General features: G+C 41.8%; 1 protein-coding gene across 5 annotated transcripts in view; it reads right to left on the bottom strand.

The window, feature by feature from the left end:
* NRXN3 (neurexin 3) overlaps positions 1-27316 on the bottom strand; it is an 862130-nt gene that overhangs the window by 299572 nt on the left and 535242 nt on the right. For all 5 annotated transcript variants that reach the window (XM_088672565.1, XM_088672568.1, XM_088672572.1 and 2 more), the window contains one exon: positions 4581-4762. In XM_088672565.1, the coding sequence (XP_088528691.1) occupies positions 4581-4762 (182 nt within the window). The remainder of the gene's footprint in view (positions 1-4580; positions 4763-27316) is intronic.

Below are 27316 nucleotides of genomic sequence, written 5' to 3'. Positions count from 1 at the left end.
GCCAGGAGAGATATAACCTGCCAAATCTCTGGGTTGTCCAGTTGCTCCTTAGGTTGAATGAGTAGGGTCAGAAAAAATAGGTAGCAACCCTAATGTAGGCTGAAGTATCCTCAGTAGGCCAACTCTATTCACACAGCTGACTCACAAAATCAAAAAGCTCTTAAACTCATGGAGGCAAACAACCATAAACATCAACATACTATTTTCCTGAATGTCACATTATTAAAAATAGAATATTAACATGGGCACTTCCATGCTGTTCTTATATAGCCCATTACCACTCAAGCAGAATATATTGATAATTTCTCTTGAATGTTTTTTTATTATTATTATTCCACTGGCTGACTCTAAAAACTTTCACTGTGTCTCATCACTCAGTCAGAGTTTGGGTTAGTTTCAGACATGTAAACTGTTCTAGGTCAAACCAGAGGCAGTTTGGGGACAGTGCAACCGGTTCCGCTGCACTGGGCGCCGACACTAGAGGGCCCTGCAGGTTTTCGCAACTTTAACGGAGTGAATTGAGCAGAATGGAAGGTTAGAGGTGGCAGGGGGTGCCAAATTTTGGCCTTGCACGGGGCGCCACTGAAATTTTAAAGCCCAAGGTTTGCTACTGGTCAAATCCTTGAAGCTTAATGCTGTTGCTCTCTCCTCACTTCCTCAAATATAGGAGATTCCAGAGGCGACATGAACCAAGTTTGGTTTAAATTGGAAGAGAGACTATTAGAGGCTTGTGTCATTTTGGTAATTGCTTTATTTACAACAGGGGGCAAGTGCTCTTACCACGCAGCAAACTCTGTAACCCATGTCTGAACCCCAGAAACTCCACTTCCTGCCTTCATCTAATTCCCTGCTCTCTCTGTCTCTTGCACCATACATTTAAACCACATACTTCCCCCCCAAAGAATCCTGGGAACTATAGTTTGTTAAGGATAATTGGAATGGTAGCTCTGTGAGGGGTAAACAAAAAATGGTAAAGGTAAAGGACCCCTGACAATTAAGTCCAGTCACAAACGACTCTGGGGTTGCGGCGCTCATCTCGCTTTACTAGCCAAAGGAGCCGACGTTTGTCCACAGACAGTTTTTCTGGGCCATGTGGCCAGCATGACTAACCCACTTCTGGCAAAACCAGAGCAGCGCATGGAAATGCCGTTTTCCTCCTCGCCGGAGTGGTACCTATTTATCTACTTGCACTTTGACGTGCTTTCGAACTGCTAGGTTGGCAGGAGCAGGGACCGAGCAACAAGAGCCCACCTCGTCACCGGGATTTGAACTGCCGACCTTCCGATCGGCAAGCCCTAGGCTCAGCAGTTTAGACCACAGCGCCACCCGCGTCCCCTGAGGTAAACTACATTTCCCATTCTTTAGGGGGAAGCTGTGTGCTTTAAATGTATGATGACACACTTCCCCTGCTGAAATTCTGTCTTATACTGTTTTTCTCCTGAAATAAGCCATACCCCGAAAATAAGCCATACTCGAAAATAAGCCATAGTGATAGGCTTTAACCTACAAGGTTAAACTGTACCATACTTAATATAAAAAAGACATCCCCTGAAAATAAGCCACCGTGTGGTTTTTTGAGGAAAAATAAATATAAGACGTTGTCTTATTTTTGGAGAAACACGGTAGGCATCTCTTTGCCACCTAGGATTCCAGTTCCCCTTTCCATCTAGTCACATAGAAGACGTCGGCTGCATTACAGGAGCAAAAAGTGGCTACTCCCACCCTCAAGCTTCACCTGCCCTCCCAAGCCATCTGTAGAATTGGAGCCAATCGACTTCTTTTATAACTCTACTGGGGATAAGATAGGGCTGCACTGATAGTTTGCAATAAATACCCAAATGAAAGACAGCAAAATAAAGCTTCACTGCACAGGCAGGTGATTTATCTCTCCCTGTAGACATCAGCAGCACAATATCCATCATAAGCCACAGCTGCCCCGCTCACTATCTGTTTACTCTCGATGAGCATTTTTACATGCTGTAAATCACAAGGTGGCAGCTATGGTGAGGTAAGTGCAGTCTACCTACCCATGTTGCGGGTATTGCCCCTATTCCTTACTATCCCCAAAGGCTGTGCCACCCAAATGCCCCATAAGCCTTCTCTGTGGCACCAAGCAGTTGACTCTCTCCCCGCCCCCATCTCTTCTTCTCTCCTTTCTCTCTCTTCTAGATTCAGCCCTGCACAACATAAATGCCTAGAAATTCATGAGCCGCGTGGTTCTGGAGGGCGCACCATTCATTTTCCCTGGGCTGCCAGCTCACTCACATCTGCACTGTAAATCAGCAGGGAAAAGGTTTCAGAGGTTATAGATTCTTGTCATACAAAACAGATGCCTGAGCACATAAATCTCCAGAGTGTCTAAAGGGCTCATAATTAAAAAATGAGTCCAAATGGATTTTCCATAAATTACATCCACAAAAGAAATTAATAAGATACCTTTTTGTATTCCCCTCAACCAGTATGCAAATAAGGAAATTATGTGGTAATAAATGTCCGGCGATTCCCCGGAGCTGTCTGCAAGATGTTAAGAGGGAGGTTATCAAGGAGGGATGCCCAACGTGAGTTGGAAAGCCAGCATCATATTTAGTTGATATCTATCTGGATCTCATCACTTTATACCTGTGGACGATGGGAACATGGTGGCTGCCACATGCAGCGATGGCATGTTAGGTGGGCAAGAGAATATTTCTGTACACTTGCTCCCCACTTTGCAGATTGGATGATGTGGCTCTGCCAGACCTGACCCAAACTGGTCCCATTGGTTAGGCAGAGACAGAGGTGCTCCCGAGGAGGGGCCACAACAATTCTAAGACAATGCCCTACTCAACCCTGCTGAATGCGCCGACCCGTTTTCAGGTTTATTATTTTTACAGCAGAAACCTATACTTCATTGTTGTGATTCGCCTGGCAGGCCCTGCCCTCCTTTTTTGGCCTCTTTGATATTTCTTGTGTTCCATCCACGTTCTCTAAATTCTTTCTTCAGCACAGTAATCTAAGCCTGGGGAAAATCTATTTTTAGGCAAAGAACTGGAAGAGAGGCAGCTAGAGAACTGTTTCTTAATTGATTTTTTATTGTCTTTAAATTGTGCTCGTACAAGCTTAGCTATATTGTAAGCTGAAGTCCTTTCACCTTGAAAAGCAGAGTATACACCTAGAATAAATTAATAAGCACTATTGGTATACTAACATGAAACATATGGGATGATACCTAACTGGCAGAGATGTGGGATGAACTTGTTATGCCGGGCTGGGGAGGGTGTTTGATCGGAGGTATCCCTCTGCTCAGTTCTGCTGGCTGAGTCAGCCTGTCACTACCCACCAAACATGCAGGCAGGACACATGTGGGGAAGAGGGAGGGCTGAGCCAGTCCAGGATCTGCTGGGCCTGATTTGGGCTCCCACTTTCTGCTGCAGCTGCTGTGAGCAACTAGGCTCTGCAAAACCTCACTGGTGGGATCCTCAGAATAAACCCACTGAAATTAAGGGGCTTAGGTTATTTGATTGCCTTCTGCCTCAAAATAAACCATGCCCTTCCAACTGTATAGTTCTATGATTCTATATGCGTAATAGGTGCATTATGCATGAATAGTAGCACAAAATCATGATAAAGGGATACACTGATAACATGCTTATCTACATGAGGTTACATGAATTAGGGTTGCAATCCTGTGACACTTATCTGGGAGTAAGGGCCAATTGATTGAGTGCATTTTACTTATGAGTTAAGACATGTATAGTACTGCTAACAAATCAACCTTAAATTTTCAACTAAGATGGCATACTGAACCCTCACTGCTCAGATATGCAGCTCCCTGGCCATGATTTATCACCCAACCAAGCTGACCCTATAGGATTCAATTGCACATAAAACCAGATTTGTTGCAACTGCTCTCATCTGATAGATTAGGACAAAGAAGAAATCGATCTCATTGGATAAACAATAAACAGTATATATTGTCTCTGTGCCGCTAGGTCCAACACACTGTACACACGTTACCAAATCAGGATTTTTTTATCAGTACAGTACCATTTTAGGCCACTTGCTGATTTCAAAGAAATATCACTGAAGTCTTAATCTAACTAACAGACCATGTAGGTTGTTTTTGCAAATCTTGTCATTCCAACTCGATATATGGACATCAGCCATTGCAAACACAGCCACCAACTCTATAGGCACCAGCTGCCAAGGCTCTAAAATGCAGAGCATTTCCATGGAGTGAGCACCGAACTGTGGAAAGGTGGTGTATACCTTTTTAAAAAAGAATAACCAAAAACAAGTAAACCAAATCAAACGCCCAACTAGTACAGCAACTTTAGGCTGATGCACACAGTTATAACACTTTATAAAGAATTACGATAACTGTGGGAAATGGCAGTATTCAATCCAATCCAATCCAATCACAAATTCTCTGCATGGCTCGGATATTGTGTATTTAGTCCTATGTGCTGTACTTCGGGCCAATTAGATTAAAGCATGTACATATCTAGAGGTTGTTTTTGTCTTTTCCTGGTTTGTAGACAAAGGAGCAAAGCCAGCAGAGGAAGTGAGGAGTACAGGAGGGATAAGAGTCTTGTACTCACTATGTGAAGCTGCAGGAAGTCAGTAAGGCCAGGCGCACTGTCGATCCGAACCAAGATGCCATCTTTCACTGTTGTGCTGAACCCGACAGCAAGGCGGTCCGTCCTCGTGCTGGGCCTGTCATTTGCTGGCCAGGTGTAAAGGATGAGGCCTCCACTTTTCCCAAAGATATATGTGGCACCAGCTTCAAAACAGAACAAGAGAAATCTACGAGTTAGCTTACCCAGTTGCAGTAGCATTGCAATTGCAGCTGATAACACTGTGTCTAACTACGATATTCCATTTGTGAGAGTGATGAAGTCCAAGGCCTAGGGGGTGGGGTGGGGGCTATGTCACCCTGAATTAAAGTTGTGAACAAAATGAATTAATAACAAAGCAGACACTAAAGAGATATGCATGAACATTTCCAGACTCTACTGCATAATAGCACAAGGCAGATAATGCATCGTCTCTAAAAGCCTTTTATATATTGTGATGAACAACCCAGTTAGGCTTCTTTTGCATTGAAATTCATTTCACATCTCTAAAATGTGCATTAAAATCTTCCCACAGAGCCTGGCATATTATGGTTTGCAGCTCCTGACTGGTGAATCTGCCATATAACTTCCTTTACCTGGAGGGAAGGAAGACCAGAAAGGCTTTAATTGGAGAGGAGGATATACATTTGCCAAGTCCATCAAATCCCTGACCAGCAGCCAATCCCATCACTGAATGTAGACTTTTCTGCCTTTGCCTTAAAGAGCATTTGCTGTGCAGATTATTATGGCCTTTTAGAATAGAATAAATGCCTTCCAAGCACTGTTGAAATGAATATTCATGCTATTTCTGGTTATCCTAAGTGAACGTACATGGGATTAACAAGGGAACCACAAATAGATAAGTGGTACTTCCTTTTAGGGAAAGATAAATCACAGGTGATAGGCTTTGCTGTACCCATTTAGTTAAGCTGTGCTTCAGGTGCCCATCTCCAACTAAAGACAAGAAGCATTTGCAATAAAGACAGCTAGTAGGTTTTATCATGCACCCATGATTCCATTATCACTAACACAAGTCAGAGCAATATCAGAAGCTGTGTTGCTTCTAAAGAAAGACAAAAAAAAACCATTTCAGTTGACAAAACATCCATGGGAATCAACCAATCAACCAGCTAGCTGCCCATGGAGATAAGGTGTGGTTGTTCAGTGCATGAACTGGAGAAATAATTTGCCTTCCAATGACTGATTTAGAAAGGTGGGGGACGACTTCCTTTTCTCAAAGCTTTGAACAGCTCAATATTTTGAATGTTTAAGCATAATTAAGTCCCAATTCATTTCAGGGCATTTCCCAAACTGTTAATTTCCACAGTATATTTGAGTTTTCACATGATGTAAAAGCCACTTCCGGAAGTATTGCGGAATACTGTATAGTGCGTGTTTGGCGCTTGTTTCCATATTCTTTGTTTTTTTCTGGAATCAAATAACACAGACATGAGAAGTAGCTTTTATGCTGTGTGAAAGCTCAAATATAATTCAGAACTTAACTGCTAGAGAAATATCATGAAAATGGAACAAACTGCCATTTGAATGCAGCCTGTGTCACTGAATACCAATTGCTGAGGAGGAGAGTAACAACAACACAGCAGGATTTGTTCCCTTTATGACCTGCTTTGGGGCATCCCAGAGGAGGAAATCACATGCTGAACTAGGTCAACTTTTGGTCTGATCCAGCAAACGGTAGTTCTTCTCACATTCTTACCTAGCCTCCCCTCACCCTCTCCAAACAGCATAACTTGTTTTCATAATTATCAGTTGCCATTTTGTACTCCAATTTCCTTCAGCTGCTTTGCCTTTTTTTGTGTCCCTAATCTATTCCCTATGATTAGCACCTTTATGCTTTGTTAAACAGTTCCCATTACTCTTCGTAACTGTTGCTATACAGGCTTCATCATGTTGCAATGTCTTCCTCTGCCTAGTCTCAAGATTGTTCCTAGATTCTACTGCGGTGGGCGTAAGACTTCTGGAATGTTTACACCGTGTCTGCTCGCTACAATAACACAAACCATCTCTTTGTATTAATTAGTGCTGTCTCTAATGATGAATTAACAGGGCTTCTTCTCAATGTGCAGGTAATTCAAACAGCCCTCCTTGAATGGAGCAGCACTCAACAATCTTCCGTCCTCAATTATTAGGAAATGTAATAATTATTATTATTACATTTTGCATTATTCCAGCTCACAACATTACACAGTGCAAATCAGTGCATGAAACAGATGGATGGCAGTATGACTCTAAAGCATCGGATGAGCTGTTCCCACTTGTGCAATACCTTGCATGTACTCTTTGCCCCAGGACATTTATCACTAGTAACATTTGTGGTAGAAGTAGACTGTGGTGGCAGATGAAACTGATGGACTATGCCAAGTTGGCGAAACTAACTGGGAAAATTTGGAACCAGCAAGACCAGACTTTCTTGAAAGATTGGAATAAATTTATGATATATTTGGAAGACAATTGTAATCAAGTGACATCACTTGTAGGGTTGCAAGAAGTTTTCTAAGGAGAACTATATGAATTATTGCAAAAAAAAGACTAAGAAGGAGTTTATTTAGGATTTGGATTTTATAGCAATAACTATTAAAATAAAATGCAAAATCAGAAAGAAAGTTAGAAAACCATAAGTCAAGGTTGACAGAAGTCCTAGGCTGTGATAACCAAAGGTTTGTTATATTGTATAAGATGGGATGTTAGGTTTGGAAAATATGTGCAAAACCCAATAATATATATATATATATATATATATATATATATATATATATATATGTAGACTGTGATGCTTGATGCTTGACCTGCAACAGCTGCCTAAAACGGTAGACCGTGCCAAGTTCTTCCAACTCTTCCCTGAGCATTTAGGCAAATTGCTCATGGCATGGCATTGTCACATCATGCATTTCCCTATGTGCACATCACTGGCAGGGCAGAGAAATGAAATTATGTCTGTCTAAGCATTGTAAGGAGAGGGAGACATGAGGCTGCCATTTTCAGCCCTGTGAGTCCTAAGCAGCATGTCTAGCTCTTCCCTAAGTGTGCTTGTTAGTTGGACTGAGTCACTTAGGAATGTGGTTAATGCTATATGCAAACTGGAAGAAAGCCACTTTAAAATGAAAAATAGAATCTAGTCAACAAAGGCTTTTGTTTAATTCACAAATGGAAGAATTTAAGCATCGTTTTTTAACATTGCAGTCCTTCTACTCACTGCAGGTTCTGAAAAGACAAACTATGGAAAATACTCACACATCTTCCCAAGACATGGCTGCAAACAGTGCATATCAGAGTCCCCATGAGTGCTAATTACACCTGATTATAATGATTGGTCTGTCACGGCACTTAAGTGCCCAGCAAGATGGAATTTGACACAAAGACATGCACTATTTTGTATATCTGTGAAAGGATATTGTAGGGTGGGGCATCTAATGGACTTTCCCTGTAGGGACATTTCACAAATCAGAATCCTTGTAAACAATATATATCCACACTACATTGTAACTCATAAGCCCTATATATTTGACTACACCTTGACAAAGTACAGGAAACTTTTTGAATTATGAGTTGAGGAAAGAATAAAGTTATTAGCTGCTCCACAATGCACATAGAGTTTATCCCTAGAATACCTTGGAACAATATTGCTTACTTTAATCCCTGCATTTAATAAGCTTCTCCTCCTTTTATATATGTGAAATTAAGAGTGAATTATAGGCACAGGCCAGTTGCTTGTTCATGATGGGGAAGATCAGATTTTTGATCCTGATGTGGAACAAGGTCCAAGTCCAGTTATCGGCAGCAGAGCCACCGAGCCACCTTTTCCCTCAAAACATAAACAGGCTTAGACTCAATGGTGCTATAAAGCTGTACGTCTCAAGACTTTAAAGGGTGCTCAGCTCCTAAAGGTTTTCATAGCAGGCCAGACTGATGCTATAAGCATGTGCTGTATAGTACAAATACTTTAGGACAGACCTACATTAGAACGTATCGGAAAGGTTATCACAATGTGATTCTTATGTGCAGAGAATAAGATGCAAAAAAACCCTCATTTCACCTGTTTTCAATTTGTGGCCTATTCTATAGCTTATTCACAGTGCAGTTCATGCATGTTTGCTTGGATGTAAGTATCGCTGTGTTTAACTTGGTTTAACTTGAATTGCAGGAGGTAATGATGACTAAGCCACACTCTGTCATACAAGTAGATTGTAAGTGCCTTGGGACAGGCTCCTGTTGACTCTGTAGAGCTCCATGTACTTTGTCTGTGCTACACAAATGCAAGATGTTATCATCTTGACCAGGCATCCCCAAACTTCGGCCCTCCAGATGTTTTGGACTACAATTCCCATCTTCCCCGACCACTGGTCCTGTTAGCTAGGGATCATGGGAGTTGTAGGCCAAAACATCTGGAGGGCCGAAGTTTGGGGATGCCTGGTTTAATCCCTAGTAAATGCATTCAGAACTGTACCCTTAGTCTTCAACCTGGTCCTCCGTTGCATGGGGGTAGTTACCAGGAGTGCCCTTGACCCTGTGACCATGGGTGCCTGGAGCCGTGGGTGCAATGCAGCATGCATGGTCCTGGTGCCGAAATTTGTGGGTGCTCGGCCCAGGGAGTTGGCACCTATGGTGGTTACCATTGAAAATGGTGGGATTTCTTTTTAAATAAGCATGCATATGATTGCATCTTTAGAATTCAGTTAATCCAGAGTGAGTTGCAAGAAACTGCCACTAGTCATTTTTGCTAGCACCAGAACAATTGCTTGTACCCAGTCATGTGTCATAATGGACAAAGTGAGTTTGCATTTGAGTGTCTGGTGTATGAGGAGCAGACTGTAATGGCAGAAGCAAGCACAAACCACCAACTTCTAAGAGACTCCAATTAAATATATTCGGAGACAAAATATATAAGGAACGCAGTCCATAAACTCTGACAATGAAAACATCTAATAGTTCTGCCATTTAAATTAACACCAATGAATCTCTGAGTGCGGTCATGAACTCCTTTGTGACAAGCAAACCTCCTATTCGTTCTGTTAATCCAGCAGAGCCTGAGAATATGAATCAAATGATAAAACAATTTCCACCTGAAATAACACGCAGGACACACACAGTTTGCTACCTTCTCCCCATTCATCACCATCCCTTTGTTCTCTTGCATGTAATCTCTAGTAAATATAGATGATAGCCTTTTATTTATTTTTAGCCCTGTTCTGTACAAAGACTGGGAACTTATTAAGCAATTGCTTAATAAAGGGAGAAATTGACCTCCACAAAAGCCTGTTCTTTTGGAAAGTAAAGAGACCCAGAAATGCCCAAGCAGCATTACTATCTGCTAGCCTATTCTTCCCCATAATTTTAATTTTCCTATTTCATGGATACCCACCGTTCCATTGCAGGCCTTCTGCTGAGTACAGTAGTTCTGACGGGGTGCTTTTCGGGATGCTCAGAATTCTACTGCTCAGATCCTATTATGTTTATTAATCATCGTAACCATGTAAATTTTTCCCCATGCTAGCAGGAACCTATCAGTTCAACTGAAGGCAAATTTGCTAGCAGGGCATATTTGGGTCTTCTTACTCAGCAGGATTCGCAAGTTACCAAGCTGCTGAAATTGTCTAGCATATTCTTAGTAACCAGCATGGCAGTCAGGTTGGAATCCGTAATACATCACAAACAATTAAAGTGCATTTAGCTTGCTACAGCGGGACCCAATTCAACACGCAAAGAAGACCTTTGCAAGAACTGCACTGAAGTGCCAATAACAAGGGAGACATGAGCACTTTCACCTGGGTGTTTAATGCTTTTGCAAAATTGCATTGAAATAAGACGAAAGGTCTGACAGACGCACAAAGGCGAGGAAATGCAAAATAAAAGCCAGACACTTATCTCACTATACCCAGGCTCTCTGGTTCATGCAATCTTGTATCAGTAGGAAGGTGTTAACAAGGGAAAACTGAGAAAGTATAACCTGAATATCAGGAAAGATAAGTACCCAAGGACAAGCTCTCCTAGGTAGTGGAGAGAGGTGCAAGTATCTTGACACTTATCTGTGTTGTATATAATGAATTACTTGGGGGCAGGGCCGAATAGAAAATGTGCAGCATACAAATAATGCTATATCATATCATTGGGTTGAAAAGGATATGGGTCCAGATGTGTGAATCTGCAGAATATATAGGTATGCTTGCACTGGTATATCTCTGAAGCTCTCATGTGTCCACTTAGTGATGCAGAAGCTCAGCTCTGAATCAAAGCCATCTAGAGACTGTGTCCCATATTAGCTGTCATGAATCTTGTAGCTAGCAAAACGAGGCAAAGGGTGCTCTTCTTGCTCGCCACTCAAATCGGCCTGTTGGGTGGTGGCATAGGCTTCTCTATGGTGGAAACCCAATGTGTAGATTCCCCTTTCCCTGGAACAAGGTTTGTTCTTGGTGGACTGCTTGTGGTTTGTTTAGGGTGGAAAAACCATGAGCTCAGGTTCACAAGTAATGCTAAGTCAAACCATGGTCTGGGTCCAGGTAGGGCTGGGAGAGGACTGAAGAAGTTGCCATTTTCTCTGCAGACACTAGCCCCCTTACTCATTCATGACCAGCCATAGTTCGGCCCAACATTATGTGCAAACGAAGCCACTGCGTTCCTTCTCCCTCCCACTTCTCTAGTGCCATTTAATTCTCCTACACAGTGAGATGGGAGTGGGAGGGGAATGTGGACGGGTGGGGAGGGGGGGGAATGAAAGGAGGGGGAGGGGTAATAGTTTATTTATTGATTTGTAAGTCGTTGTAATAGCAATGTATTGGAGATATTTTGGATTGAGAGTATGTATTTTGTGTGTATGTTGAAATGTTTGTTTTTGAATGTGTGAGAATTATAAATAAATAAATAAATAAATAAATTCTCCTACACAGCATGATCCCAACCAATCAGGAGCCACTTGGCAGCGAGCACAACTGTGCCTGGGCTTCCCAGGGCAAGCCCTTTAGTTTTTCTCTCATTTACTCTTCTTATATGTGCATAATATATTGGGCAAGAGATACTTGTAGGAGCTGGGGAGAGACATCAAAAGGGCTGAAGGAGTATGTGGTATTGCCATCAAATGTGCTGGTTCATTTGATCTCTATTCTAATGGGGGACCTTTTCAAGGAGGAAACACGGAAGTGTCTTGTTCCATCCATCATAAAGCAATAGTCTCTTTATATCATTCTTTTTTCTTAGAAGGAGCTTTACCTTGCCTCAGAACAAATCAAAACGGAATGGAGAGCCCTGTGAAAATGCAAAGCTTCCAGGGCAAAAGTATAATCCTTGGAAAGCAGTGCTTCCCCACTTAAAAGAGTTCTCATGAACCAGCTGCTTTTCTCGTCGAGATTCTGCTCTTGGATGGACAAACCCTCAGAGACTCAATATGAGCACAGCAATCTCATCATCTCTTCCTTAAAAGACAGGCATTGTTTGACATTAATTAAACAGATTTCTTTTCGACATTCACAGGAGCTTGGGCTTCCTCTTCGCTAAAAGAATGAAGAGGAAGGAGAAAAAGAGACAGACGAAACGCAAAACAGAAGCAGCAACCTGGAGCATGGCTGCTTGCTTTGTTTGTCTTAAAAAAAAAATGACCGCAAATTAATACAAGTCACTTTCCTCCCAGGACGTAGGCTCTCACCTTTCCTAATGAGAAGCCTGCATCCTGGCCCCACTGCCAACCCAAAGACACATAAAAGCATAGCAATAATCAACAGCTATTCCAGACCTTAAGCAAAGATGACCACACTTGCTGATCTCCCAGGATTGTTGGATTTCTGTGTTGCAATGGGGTTGGATGGCCCTCGGGGTCCCTTCCAACTCTATGATTCTATGATGACAGCCCCCACCATCGCTGACCTTTAGCCATGCTGGCTGGGGATAATAGGAATAATTGTATAGCAACATGTTTGGTAGGCACATTGGTCCCATAGTACAAGACACACAGAGAAAATTGAGGTAATACAAAGTATAGGTGGTGAGCTTTTGTGTTAAACTGAACTCAATCTGGATGCTCAATACACTCTTATCTGTTTGGCCGGAGGAACATTTTGTGTATTCTGAAAATCTGACACCCTGCATTACTAACTATAGTTTATACAAATAACACTGGCTTGTGTTTCATTAATCTTGCTTCTTGGTGTGACTTCGTGCCTTCTTCCCCATCTGCTTCTCCCACTAATCAATGTGGCAGGATGAGAGAGCTTTAATTATTCCAGGTTAAATAATATAGCGGTTTCAGTTATATTATACACAAATGAGTGAAAATGTGCAAAAAGTTGCCTCTGTTGCCTCTTTGTCCATGCTAGAAGAGTTGATCCTCAAATCCCCTCCTGCCTCTGCCATTCTGCAAGTTCACGGAAGGAATATTGGTGTGAAGGGACTTCGCCTGACTTATGACTTTGTTTTCCATGATAAAACTTATTCTTTAACTTAAAGGGGAGTTGATTTTTGCATTCACTTTGCATCCAGGAAAGGAGATAGAAAAAAACTACTGTAACAAATTGACTTGATTTCCCACCTGGATAGGGCAGTCTGGGCAATGGGGGAGGGGAGAAAAGTGTCATTCATGATTAATAAATTATTGAACTACTCTGAATTGAAATATGGAGGTGTACTTTTCACTGAGCTTCACATTTACAGTGATACCTCGGGTTACAGACGCTTCAGGTTACAGACTCTGGTAACCCATAAATAGTACCTCAAGTTAAGAACTTTGCTTCAGGATGAGAACAGAAATCATGTGGCAGTGGCATGGCAGCAGCGGGAAGCCCCATTAGCTAAGGTTAAGAACAGTTTCAGGTTAAGAACAGACCTCCAGAATAAGTTAAGTTCTTAACCCGAGGTACCACTGTATGCAAAGTTCACATTACAACTGAAGATAAAAGAGCACATATTTTATATTCCCTAGAGATCCCATCTGCAGATTAAAAAGAAGGGTAAATGAAGCAAAAAGCATACATTTTATGTGAATGAGATGCATATCCATACACTTCATTCCTTACGTGCAACTAACATTAAATACCCTTTTTACAATTAACACGGGGAAGTGTTGCTGGGGTTAAACCAACTGAATCCCCAAAGGAAAAGCCAGATGGGTGAAAATTATCCACACAAATCTGATCTGTATCTGATGCAAGTGAAAACACTGCTAAAAAGTGTGTCCTGCTGCCAACTGCAAACATGATTTCATTTTTCTTGGCAATGGCTTGATAAGGAGGCCCATGGAGAGAATGTCCTTGGAGAAGACCAGGTGGCAGAATGCCAAAGGAGCAAAACTGGCATTACCTATCAGTAGCATAATTGCATTCTCAGTCCTCTGGGGTGGGGATGATTAGGAGGTACCTAGTGAACTGGCTAACCAGTGAGCCAAGTCCATTTTAGGTATCTAAAATAAAACCTGGCAATCAAGAACTTCCCTTTGTATAGGCTCTTTTCAGGATTGTCCTAAATTATCATGTCTTCATTCCGCTCACTTAACACAGATGTTCCTGCTGTGCACCACCATCATATTCATTATGAAGAATCTTAAGCTCCTTGACCCTGGTCCCTTCATGAACAACTCTGTGTTGAAATGTAGCCCCCTGGCCAGCTCCATACTATATTTCCTGAATTAGGGTATCCCTTTGTGGCTCTCCAGTTCATTGCACCTGATGGAATATGGAATCTTTTTGTCAGGAGTGCATGCAGGAGCCAGGTCCTGTGACTGGTAGGGCCTAGCAGGACTGGGGCCTTCCTGAGTTTGGCCTGGAAGGGCAAGGCGCGGCCGCACAGATGAGACTTGACAGAAGACTCGGAGCACCTGGTGGCAAGGGATGGGAGGTGTATATAAGACCAGCATCTCCCCTCTGGCTCTTTGCCACAGCAACACGCTACCCACCTAGCTGTGCTTTGGCTTCCTGAATCCTGGTTTCTTGGGTTAAAGCTTCCTGGTTCAACCTTACTAGTTTCACTTCTATTTTGAAACACTTTTTGGACACATGCAATTTAATCCAAACAATGTTAACCTTGGTCCTTGGTTTTAAGCTCTCTCAATAAACTCAAAACAGCAGGTTGTTGAATTAACCCTGCCCCCTGAAATAACTACTGAATGCACTCAAACATTGGAACAGACTACAGACAATGCCATTGTTTCTGCTTGTTTAATGATGTGATACTTGTCAATCTGCTAAGAAAAGAAACCAAAAAGTACTCAGCTTTATCCAGCCATTTAGTCCATCTTTCCTTATCTCTGTGCCTCAGCTGTCCTCTCATAATGTGTCACATAGCTAGCAGACTATATTGACAGCTGTTGAGATCCTCAGCAGCACTGACCTGTTATGCGAAGGCCTGGCAGGAGTGTTTGGAGCTATAGCTGTGGGGTCAGAAGCCCGTAATTTATTAGGATTCTCTTCTCCCATGTTTCTGTCGTTCCAGGATGCTGTGACTTTGTGTGGCATTGAACAGATAGAGAATGCAAGAATGGAGCTTTGTTCTCTCCTTTCTCGAACTCTCCCCATCTCTCTCCACACACAAACGAACACACACACACTTTCTAAGGGCATGCTGAAAACAGGATCCTGACTCACCAAATGGAAGTGCCAAGGCAAGCGTTTCAATCAGAAACCTGCACTTAAGAGACCGAAGCTTGATACCTAACAATCAGGAAGAGTCACGGGAAGTAACAAATTGAACGGAAGTGACAGACAAATGCCAACAAAAAGAGGACTTAAGTCAGCTTCAATGTGACCTCTTCCACAAGGTGAAATAAAGAGGGGATAGCCACCTTAAACATCTTCCGAGAGCCACCTTTTGTCAACTCACCAATCTGCACAGGGACCAGTGAATGTGTTAAGCAGGCATCCCCAAACTTCAGCCCTCCAGATGTTTTGGACTACAATTCTCATCTTCCCCGACCACTTTTGATATCTTTTGATATCTTCTGTAATTTGTATTTTTGGATATACCCTTCAATTTTATTTAAATCTTCCTTTCCCTTTCTATACAGATCTTTATAAAATGCTTTTCTTATTTCTTTGGGGTCCTCAATTTCTTTTCCTGCTTCTTTTAATTTATTAATTGTGTTCTGTTTTTGTCGCATCTTAATCTGCCAGGCCAGAATTCTACAGATTTCAAAAGTAACAAGGACTGAAGAGGAGTGTCTGAATCTGTGCCTCTAGCATATCATAGAATTTACTTTATCTGATATGCAAAAATCACTAAAAAAAATATTATTTTAGTATCCATATAGGTTGATGCTATGGGTGTGTAGAATCAGTGGTGGTTGGTTGGGACTAACAGGGCGAAAGGCAGGAGGGCCACCCATTGGCAGGTCTGAGCCAATGAGAGGCAGAGACAACTAATTCTAGTTGGTGCTTTCCTTTGTAGACGTGGAATGGTGACATGTAGGAAAAATTATTGTGAGGAATTCTTTGGCCCAGTCAGCAGATGAAAAGTGATCTCTCGATATTTTCCATGATATTATAATCTTAACAACCTTCTTTCATTCGTGACGGAGGGAGGGGCAACTCATCCACAAGAGGCAGCTCTGAGGGAGTGGCTTACGTGCAATTTGCTCAAAGGCTGAAGGAAGAGACAAGTGTAATGGCTGTTTAATCATCCTCACTATGAAGTGCCAATTCTTTAGTCTCTTATGACATTCATGAATGATGCAGAAGGCTGGCATGATGAATGCAAAGCAATTCCAAGCGGCAGATACTTTCGGAAAATTTATATCCCCCTCCCCGCAGGACAAAAGGGCTCCTGAGCTGAATTATCATTCGTTCCACAGAAGAATTTACAGTCTTGCCAGCTACTCCTTTTACCCTACTCAATAAAGCGCTTATTTTGATATACTGACTGTGGTTGCTCGAGAACAACCATGTCCCAGGAAAGTCAGCAACCGAAAGAAAGTGCCGAGCACTTAAGTTTGACTACACAGCCTAAAGACTTTATTCACTTCAGTCAGTTTCTTCTATGCACTAGCGTAAAATATACTTTGTTTGCAAAAGGTCCCAGGTTCAATCCTCAGCATCTGTAGATAGGACTGAGAAAGGGTCTGGCTTGAAACCCTGGAGCGCCACTTCCAGTCATTGTAGGCAATGCTGATTTAGAACGACATATTATTTGACTCAATATAAGGCAACTTATTATGTGCCTGTTTGAATCTCCTCCCCTGCTCTTGCAAATGGTAAAAAAAAAAAGCCCTAGCTTGCTGGTTCTGAAAACCCTTTCTTTGAAACCCACATTTAAACTTGGCAAGAATCCTAGCTCTATTCAGGCATTCACCTGCATGCATGTGGGCTAAAATTAGGGCAGGGGAACACACATGAGCCTTGCTCCCATCATTCCTGCACAGCCCATGATCTGGAATCGTGCATTATCTGGGTTCCCAATTACACTGAGGATTCTCAGTGCATTCACCTGAATGTGCTTTGAATCCCTCTTCCACCCTCCTGTCTCAGTCCATGTAGTAAGGGATGAGGGAGGAAATGAAGCATGTAATAAAAGAAATTGTTGTGGATTTTTTAAATAAAAATAAATAAACTGTTAATTTTAAAAAAAACTTAATAAGTGATCAAAATATAAATAATCTAGATAATAATGTCACACCTTGATAATTAATAGAAATAAGATAGTACATGCCACTAAACTAATGCATTGAAATTATTGTTTGTTGTGCACCTGCTCCCACACATCAATAATATTGCTATTCTGAAGTTGGTTCCACCCAGTGTATTTTTCTAGATAAAGAGGTGCCAGAACTCACCATGAACACCTCCCTTGTTCTCTTATAATGGTAATGGCGCCCACATAAGAGGTGCTGAAAAATCCCTAATTCCACCCATTCACTCTACCTACCCATTATCCATCCTTTTTAGCCTGTAGCATGTGTTCAATATTATGCAATAAATCACAAGATACTTCAACCTAGTGACAGGGTAACATAAAAATATGATAGGTGCTTTACTGCCACTAAAATTAAGCTTGTCGTTTTATTCTCTGACATGACTATAGTCTTATTAAGAGCTTCTTAAATGAGTCCACCACTGAGTTAAAATATAACTGCATTTTAACAGTGTGCAGAAACAATGGACTACTCTCTGGTACAATAAGTCCAATCAAGTTCCTTAAGGTGAGATGAAATAAACAGAAGCCAGTTGGTAAAGTAGATAATGAATAATTACTTTCTTTCCTTGGGCTGTTTCCCCCAGTTTGAATGTCGTGCCAAACCTTTAGCATGACTAGAACCAGCCAGATTGAGCCTAAGATTCACACGCCTATCCTGTTTCTCTATAGTCACAAATAATTCAGAAGCCTTTGCTTTCATTTTAGATTAACCATGGCTGTATTGTCCAAGCCAAACTAACTGTGCTTAATATTTAACTATGGTTTATGGGTTATGAAGCTGACTTGTGTAAACAAACCATAGCTAACATAAATGACAGTTTATATGTTTATCATCCATTCACCATTCATTCAGCTTCAAAAAAATAAGCTTGTGTCAGTCATTTCTTACATGTAGGGGTAAAGCCATAGCATTTATGAGGAGAAGTTCAGGTCAGAGAGTTCATACCATCAACTGAAGTGATGAACAATTGAGGATGCTCGTGGAATTCAATCATAGTGAATTTATTGTATGAAATAACCCAATCCACACCTCTCTGACTAATGTACAGTTTGGAACTTTGAAATCTACCGAATTCTGCACTTCTCTGTATATAACAACACAGTTCTCAGAGTAGTTTAAATATATCACAATGCAAATTTAAATGAGCATTTCCAGAGAAATACATTTAAATACATATTCTCAAACGAAACAAAAAACCCATAAATTTCAAAACATATTTTGAGAGGGTTTTTAAGATTCAAAGACTGGAGAAAGTGCTGTTACATTCAGGTGCTGCTTTTGGGCTTCTCACTGGTACCTGTTTGGCCATTGTCAAAACAGGATGCTGGGCTACATGGGCCTTTGCCATGATCCAGCAGGGGTCTTCTAATGAGTAATGCAGAAATGGAAAAGAATTATGAGTTAAAATATGTGAGAGTAACACAGAAGTGGAAACTTGTTTATCATTGTGCCCAATTCTCATCTTCTATTGTTTTGCCTTTCGTATCATCGTTATTTTGTTTCTTGTAGACCAGCTTGGCCAAAATGTGGCCTATAAATGCAGTTAGGCAGATGAATTAATGCATGTACTTATGAAGAACAAACAAGTTCCAGAAGACTGAATCCTTCTGAGTCCTGTGCTATTTGTCACTGGAAAGAAGACACGCTTGACTCTTCATCCATTATATCAATAACAAAATGTGTAAATAATGAAAAATAAATGGGAAAGGCAATGGCAAGTTGGTGCATTATTTTCTAATATCTTTACAACTGACATCAAGCCATGAACAAGCAACAAAGGGGCAAGGAGGCAACAAAGAACCTACCCTTTTAAAAACAAATTGGTAGCAGGATCCTACAGAGGACCCTACAGAGACAATGGGTTTGGACATAGGTCACTACTTCCAGTTGTGGCCCCCAAAGGTAGGCCTCCCTAATTCAATGACATCTCCAGACGGAACATTCCTGCCTATTCGTTTACCCAAGATAAAGTCACAGCAGAAGTGATGCAGATCTGCTGGGTGCCAAGGGGAGCAAGCTCCCACACAGAGAGCCAAAACAAATTTCAAATAAGATGGAAAAACTAAACCCTCAGATGCCTTTTCATGCTGTTTCTCTCTCTCGGTGTGCTGCAAATGCAATATATTGATTCACCTCTTGCTCTCGCAGGCCACTCACATGCTTCAGCAACACGAAAGTATATATATTTCTCCATCCTTCATCTCTTGCATTGAAGAACCCCTTAACCCCTGGATAAGGGGTAGCCAACATGCTTTCTTCCCTCTCCAGTATGGATCCCTGTAGCTTGATTAACAACCCCCTTTTCCTACTCCCCATTGATTTTGATCTTAGCTTTCGCTACTAAGACAAGGCAGCTGCATCTTCAGCTGCATATGCCAGAAACCAAATTGTGCTTGGGGCCTGATTATCCAAGCTCTGCTATGATGGTCGCTCAATGGCAGAGCACAAGGTGTCCATGCAGCAGGTGCCAAGTTCAATCACTGGCATCTCAAGGGAGGCTCGGATAGATCCTTGTTGTGCTTCTCTTGTGCAGTTGGGTGGGAAAGCATGTATTGCCACCCACAGGGTTGTGTTAAGTGTGTTAAACTTGTAAAAGCAAGAAGACTGTGGGAAAGAGTGAGGAAGTGTGTGAACTTCCCAGCTTCCGGGGTTGCTGTTACCCAGAAGAATTAGTTCCCCTCCTTTACCAGCTCACGTTGCTCAAGGTCTTGTGATGCCATTGCTCAAGCCAACTCTTCATCCTTTGACACACAACTGGGGAAAGAAGAGTGCTGCAAGAAACACCCCGGGCTGAGGTGGTTGAAGATGGCACGCAAATCCTGCTCAGCTATTATTAACGGCAAGTAAACACAACTGCTGTAGACAGCACACCACAGATGTAAAACAGAAATCAGAAATGTATGGACAGTTCCATTCTATTCTGCATTCTGATAAAAGAGGAACATGGAGGAAAAGAAATCAGCAGAAGGCTTTTTTGTGGAAGAGCCTTTAAGGGAAAGGTCTTTCCCAATCATGCTACCTGAAATCCTTTAAAATGGAGGTGCCAGACACAAACCCTTCTGCATGCTAAGCATCTGCATGTGTGTACTAAGCTATAGCCCCTTTGGGAGAGAAGAGGAAGAAAAGAGTCCCATCCTGTCTTCTCTCTCTGCTACAGTTTTATCGGAACAGGTGTCAGTCTGCAGGAAGAAGTTGATGAAATGGATCCATGCATGGGCCTAGCTGTATTGCACAAGCAATTCAAGAGGTCACTTGGGGCAGCAGGAATTTTAGGGGTGTCAATGAAACTGCATGCATCAGCTCATCATTAAAGATTTGCAATTCAATCAACGCGAACAAAACACCAAGCTTTTAGACTGTAGGAAGCAATGCTTTGCTCGGTTTTTGTCTCATGTCACTCCCAATCTATAGGTGATTTTCACAGTAGAAGGCGATTACAAATACAATATGTTTACAGATCCTATGGGAGCCCTTCCTGCTTCCACACAGAGAATGAGATCCTTTCAAATCTCATTCTGACAGATGCTCCTTCCCTTTTTAAACTGTTAACTATTGAAAGGGATGTTCAGTGTCAAGCATATGTTCCGAGAAAACATTTCTCTTTCAGTGCTGTCCTAAATGCAGGTATTATGATTCACTACTTTTTGTCAGAGGTCCAAAAGTTTGTTTGCTTTCTAAAAAATGACTTTTCTATGGGGAAAACTTTGAAATACATAATACACAATTAAAAAGAACCAAATCAACTCTTCAGGTGCAATCATTTCTTTGGACTCTTTTGCTGATCGTTTGCAGTATTTGACTTTGTGCGGAGACAAAGACTTCCCACTTCCTATTCTATTTGCCTCTTTCTTTTGATATGGCAGTGAAATGATGGTGCCAAATTTGTATACATGCAGAAAATAATATGCCAGTAGATCATGATGCCGCCCATTCAAAGGCCAAGAGCTGACCTCTCTTACCCAGGGGCAAATCTGGAATAACTCTATTGCTACCAGAATACAAGTTTGGGTCAGTACAAGATTTTGGAAAATGCACCCTCTGTCTCTACTACAGAATTAGATAGAAAAAGGTCTAAATATATTCTTGAAAGTAAGAAGGCTAGAATGTCAGCCAGGCCTCCTCCCTGCTGTTCTATTTCTGAATGAGTAGAGTTTTCATTCTTATGAGGAAACATTCAAACACACAAACCCCACACCATCACCATCACCACCTGCAGCCTTTAAGTGATTCAGCCCAGGTAAAGTTTTACTATTTGATTCTGCCAAGTGTAGAAGTTAGCCCCCAGTTTGATAGTCATTGTGATAATCCTTCTTGACCAAAGATATACTGATCACAGCTAAAATGTAAGAAAGAAGCAAAGCCATCCAGCAGAGCTTCCCAAGATAATAAAAGTTCTCTCCTCTGCATACCTGTATCTCTACTTAACTGATGTCCCAGCAGTAGTTAAAGGGATGTTTGAGCTATAAAGCTGCTCACTGCACAGACATCTTTCAAGAGATGCCTTTGTACTCTTTTTAAAATGCACTGCAGTTCCCATAATGTAGCATTCTTCCCATGTGGGCAAAGTGGCTTGTATAGAAGGCTTTTTTATAAAAAAAAAGTGCACCAGGATAAAGCAAATTGTGCAGCTTGTATATATATTACATATATGAGCCTTGGAGCTCCATTAAAATATGTCAGCTTATTGGTTGTCTACTATTATATTTTTACAGGGGGGGGGGGGAATTCTGTTCCGTAGTATCTTCTGTGAGCACTGTTACCATGGCCTACTTTTGAGGGTTACCATCAAGACTTTGCCATGCATTTGTGGACATATATATTAAAGTGTCTCCAGGAATGCCTTCTTAATCTCTGTGTGGATATATGTGGCAAAGTATACACATGTACATCATGAGGACCGGACAAACAACTGTGTGATCCTTAAGAGGCTTTCTGCACGAAAGGGATGGGTGCAGACATTTTTTGGTAGCTTAAAAATACAGGCCCAGACTTTCTTGTTTTGATGCAGTGACCATCTAGCTGTGACACAGGGTCCTTAAAATGCTTTAAAAACACACACACATCAGGATCACTCTAATTTTATTTTTCTGTATGTCTGCAGTCCTATTGCTTGGGAGTTTTTTTCTGCTGAATTTGGTTGTGGCTCCCCCCCCCCAATGTCTTCGAGGCATCGCCATGACGACTAAAAGACCGCCTGAGATGATAACGAATGGTCAAAGTTTCCCTTCAGAGTGAACTCCAGCTGTTGCAAACTTCCCCCATTTATCTCCTCACAGTCTCAATTAGAGCGATTGCACTTGGAACTGATTTCCTCCTGCTTCCTACTGAATAGATACGTCCACCTGTCGATTGGCATCCTTGCTTCATTACTTGTTGACAACTTGCAAAGCAACTGTGCTCCGCTAACAAATTGCTTCTAATCATTTCCTTCCCTAACATTATCTCCACAGTCCTTCAGTGTGCAGACATATACTCAGCAGGTTGGGCTGCTTCCAGACGCTAAAGTGTGAATAGAGCAAGGACCTGCAGTTGCGTATTCTCATCCTCAATTCTCCACCATTAACTGACTATATATTATAAGCTGAGGCTGTTCTTTCTGCATTTCAGTGTCCTACAATGATAATGTGTGGATAATATGATGGTACGTCTCCTTGATGGAATATGCTGGTTCATCTCCTCAAAATGAATTGCATATAAGTTTCCAGGCCTTTTTAAAAAACTCTATAATGATGTTTGCTTTCTATGGTATATATTTATTTCCTACATGCTCATAGCATCAAAGTTCGCTTTTCTATCATGGTACTTCTTCAGTGCCTTTAGTGCAAAGTGGCATTACAGAAATATGAAACTTGAAACTTCTTCTGTGGTTCAATAATAATAATGATGATGATAACAACGACAAAAACAACAACAATAACATATTATTATTTATACTGCGCCCATCTGGCTGGGTTTCCCCAGCCACTCTGAGCGGCTCCCAACAGAATATTAAAAACACAATAAAACATCAAACATTAAAAACTTCCCTAAACAGGGCTGCCTTCAGAAGTCTGAATCTGTGAATTCTTCAGAATCACAGAGAGACAGCCCTTAACTAAGGTGGGATCAGAATGGCACTCTCTCACATCTGTAGCTGGCATTGTAAGCACACAATGCTTGCCTTGTGCTAATGTCACAGTGGGGAACCTGTGGCCATCTAAATATTGTTTGGATCCAAATCCCATCATCTCAACCCATCATGATCCTTCGCCCTGGATGTTGGGATTGTAGTCCAGAAACATCTGGACTACAATCCAGATGTCTGGACTACAATCCAGATGGACTACAAACCACAGGTTCCTCTTCCCTCTGCTAAAGCATCAAGGACTCAGGAAAAGAATTGATATGGGGGTTGTCTTAAAAGCAACCCCTTTGGCACATTGGGTCAAATATAGTCACAGCTGTTTTATGGAGTTCAGATGAAAAGGAAGCCTTTGGTAACACTATAGCATGCCTGCATTTCCTCGTAGGTGGACCTGCTACTTTAGTTTGATATTTTAGTGCTTACTGTACTCAGTGTTGTGGCCATTGTACAGCCCTGTATTATCCCCCCCCTTCATCAGAAATATGCTCAGGGTGTTTATTTTTGAAGTATTTGTACTGGTTGCCTCTAGATACTGCCAGGAAGTAGTTATAATTAGTTGAGGGAGGGAAAAGGTATTTGGAAATGGTTTGTCAGGATGCCAAGAGACATTGACTGACCTACTGCAGCTAGATGCAACATAGCAGAGGGATGGGTGTGTTTTTACAACCTTCCCCCGTACTTTCTTCCACCTCTGGCACATTCAGCGCAAATAAAATATCATGGTTTGGCAACGCTCATTGAATGAAACATGTGCAATGAATACGGTGCCTGCATTGTGCAGATTTACATTCTAGTCCATAGAACAGGTTGCACAGGTAAGACTTGTCATCCCCTGTCCTGTCAGGGTCTGAGCACAGAATGATTCTCCTCTCAGGTAATTAAATATCCCGTTACCATCTGTGAAACCAAAGAGTAGACAGCACCAACACACCATTCCAGGGGAAGCCAACATGATGCCCTCTAAACTTTACAAGCTACCGTTCCCATCATTCCTGCCTATTGATCATGCCGGCTGAGGCTAATGGGAGTTGGAGTCTAACAACATCTGGGGAATGGCACTGACCACCCCTAGACTTCTGTTGGGAAAGGTGTTGCAGGCTGTCTGCACACTTCTACTGCAACCTACGCCTAGCAATGATACTGTGCATTATATGATGTGTGTAGAATGGAACATTGAATGGCATGTGACGTACGGGATCATGACTGGGCAAGAATTAATCATCTCTAATCATTCATAGTTGGACCCCCATACACAAACTGTGAGAAGTCAGAAGGGAATATTAATAAGTCCTTTACATGCACCTAGACCCGCAATGGTCTGCTGAATGATTGCTCTTCAGGATTTTTACTTCCTTTCTTGCCCAGATTCCATGGGAAGGCAAAGCTTGCTGATTTCCTCCTCCCACAAAAAACAAAAACAAAAAAATCTAACTAAATAAAATAGGGGAATGATAAAATAAGTAAGGTGCTTGACCTCTTAGTTCTGTGCCTTGCAATAATGAGGTCATTGTTTTTGCTGCTCAAATTGGAAATCTGAAGTTGTGCTCCACTGTGGCACATGAGATAGCACAGTGTCAAGTTCCCCTGGTTTAAATGTATTCTGTGCATAAAAATTAGTTGCTGCAAATGGCACGATTGTCACAACATCAGAGCTGAAATACTAGGCTTGGGAAATGAAAGGGTGCATGAAGAAAAACATATGTGTGGGAACACAACAAAAGGCTCTGCAGCAAAATGACCTGGAATATTTAATTAGCTGGTACTGAATTGGGGAGGGGGTCACTCAAAAGTTGCACTTTTCGATCCAGACATTTGCGGTAAAAGAAATCTAATGGGTTTATTCTGCATATGAAATTGAACAGGGAGCTTGCGTTTATGTGAATGTTTGCACCAGACCTCCAGTGCAATCCCAATGTGTTTTTAACAGTCATCATATTTCCTTGGATTGATAGGATAAGAACTGGGGTGTGGTGGAGAGAAAGTTGACTCTATCCAGTAACTGGAAGTTTAGATTGAAAAAAATAAATAAATGTCATCATTCTTCCAGAATTTCATGGACCCAATATATTGGACAGTTCCCCTGAACAATTCACAGCCGAATGATTCATAGGTGTACAAAAGCACAGTAGTATATTCTTGTGCTCAGCTGATGTATTCCAGAATCATACACCATAATTCAACCCTATAACACATCAATCAGTTGCATGGTCATTTTGATCCTTACACTGGGCAAACTGGTAGGCTGATAATAGCACACATGGGGCTTTTCCCACTCTCCATTTGCACTGATAGGCATACGGAATTTGGAAGGGGGCTACAGAGGTTGCCATGCCATGAGATGTAGGGGGCTGGTATTAGAAGGGGAAACTGGCAATCAGCCCACAAATTCATAGGCTTCTGTGATCCTTTCCCACACTGCTTATTATGTGCTCCCTATAGGCATCTGGCCGGCCACTGCAAGAGCACAATACTCAACTAGATAGGCCTTTGGTCTGGGTCCAGCAGGGCTCTTCCTTTGTTCTTACTAAGTTCCCATACTGCATGTGGGTTCTTACAGTCTCCCCTGCCATAAAATTATCTAACATCACATTAGCTTATCGTTAATATTTGTTCTTATTGAATATCTGGGAGCCTTTTTTTCCTCTGAAAGCGAGATAAAATGCTATGAATGAATGAATAAATAAATAAAATGGAGACTTCGGCAAAATTTTGAAGAAAGCTATCATAGTGTGCTATATAATGTGGGTTTGTGGCTGGTTGACTGACAGAACCCAAAGACTGCTCATCAATGGTTTTCCACGATGTTTGATTCAGATTGATGTTTGATTCAGGACTAAAGAGTGGGTTTCCCCAAGGAAAGTAGTGTGTCAAAGAGCAAAGTGTTCAGACCCGTGCAGAGAAAGCAACTGGAATACCACTTGGACTCATGCTTTCTGGGCACAGGACAAGCTTAAGCATGAATCAGCCCTAAGTCTTGTTCAAGGAATTACCAGGTGTTTCACCTGCCTAGCAACATACCATCCGACTTTTTCAGACCCAAAACTGGGATGCGCATCTTCTGGGACGTGCTCCCAGGCAAGTCACGTGACCAGCACCTTGCTCTCACCCCCCAAAAAATACTTATGCGCGGGTCAAGATCTTGCAGGGTGCCTCAAAATGTACATTTTGGGCATAGCTGCCAAGTATCCCGTTTTCCCTGGGAAACCCCCATTTTTAAAGCCGTTTCCCGCTGTCATCCCGAATGGCGAAATATCCTGTAATTCCCCTGGATTTCTTCCGGTGCCGCTCTGCCCATGTCTGGGCACTGGAAATCGGGCAGCGCCGGCACCGGAAGTCGCTTCTACACATACATGCGTAGAAGCGACTTCCGGTGCCGGCACTGCTGATCCCGTATTTTTCTAACCGGGACCAGCTATGATTTTGGGCACTGCACGAGATTGCAGCCCCGGAGAAGTACTTCTTTGGGTGAGAGCGCAGTGCAAGAGTGCAAATGACCACAGCACAAAGAAACAGGCTGCCCAATTTTTTCAGGGCATTTGGAATGTATGTAATAAGCTGCTCTGATTGCTACCTTTTTTCCCTGAGCCTTTCTTCACAGGTTGTGTACATTACATCGCAAAACCTGTAACTGTCATCCTGAATACTCATCTCATTTGTCCCTGTTATATCACACTAAAAGTGGCATGGATGTCATTAACTGCATCTCCCTAGTAGTGCATAATTCCCTTAATTAGATAACTAAGAATTTGCCAGTGTCTAGGTAAATAAATAAATAAGCACCTTGTATCTGAGTCACAGCTGTACTTGATTCAGGGAGAGGTACATAAATGCTCCTCTGCATACAGAATATTTTTGGGGGGAAGTGTAAACTGAGTAATTTTGCATTAAAATTTGAACTATATTTGTTCCCCATCACTAACATAATGGAGCCCATCTTTTGGCTGCCAGTAATGAGACTGACTATGGCCACATTTA

The sequence above is a fragment of the Zootoca vivipara genome, chromosome 1 (genome assembly GCF_965207765.1).
Source record: "Zootoca vivipara chromosome 1, rZooViv2.hap1.1, whole genome shotgun sequence".
NCBI lineage: Eukaryota > Metazoa > Chordata > Lepidosauria > Squamata > Lacertidae > Zootoca > Zootoca vivipara.
Note: the sequence above shows the minus strand (reverse complement) of the source record. Positions and strands in the feature narration are given on the sequence as shown.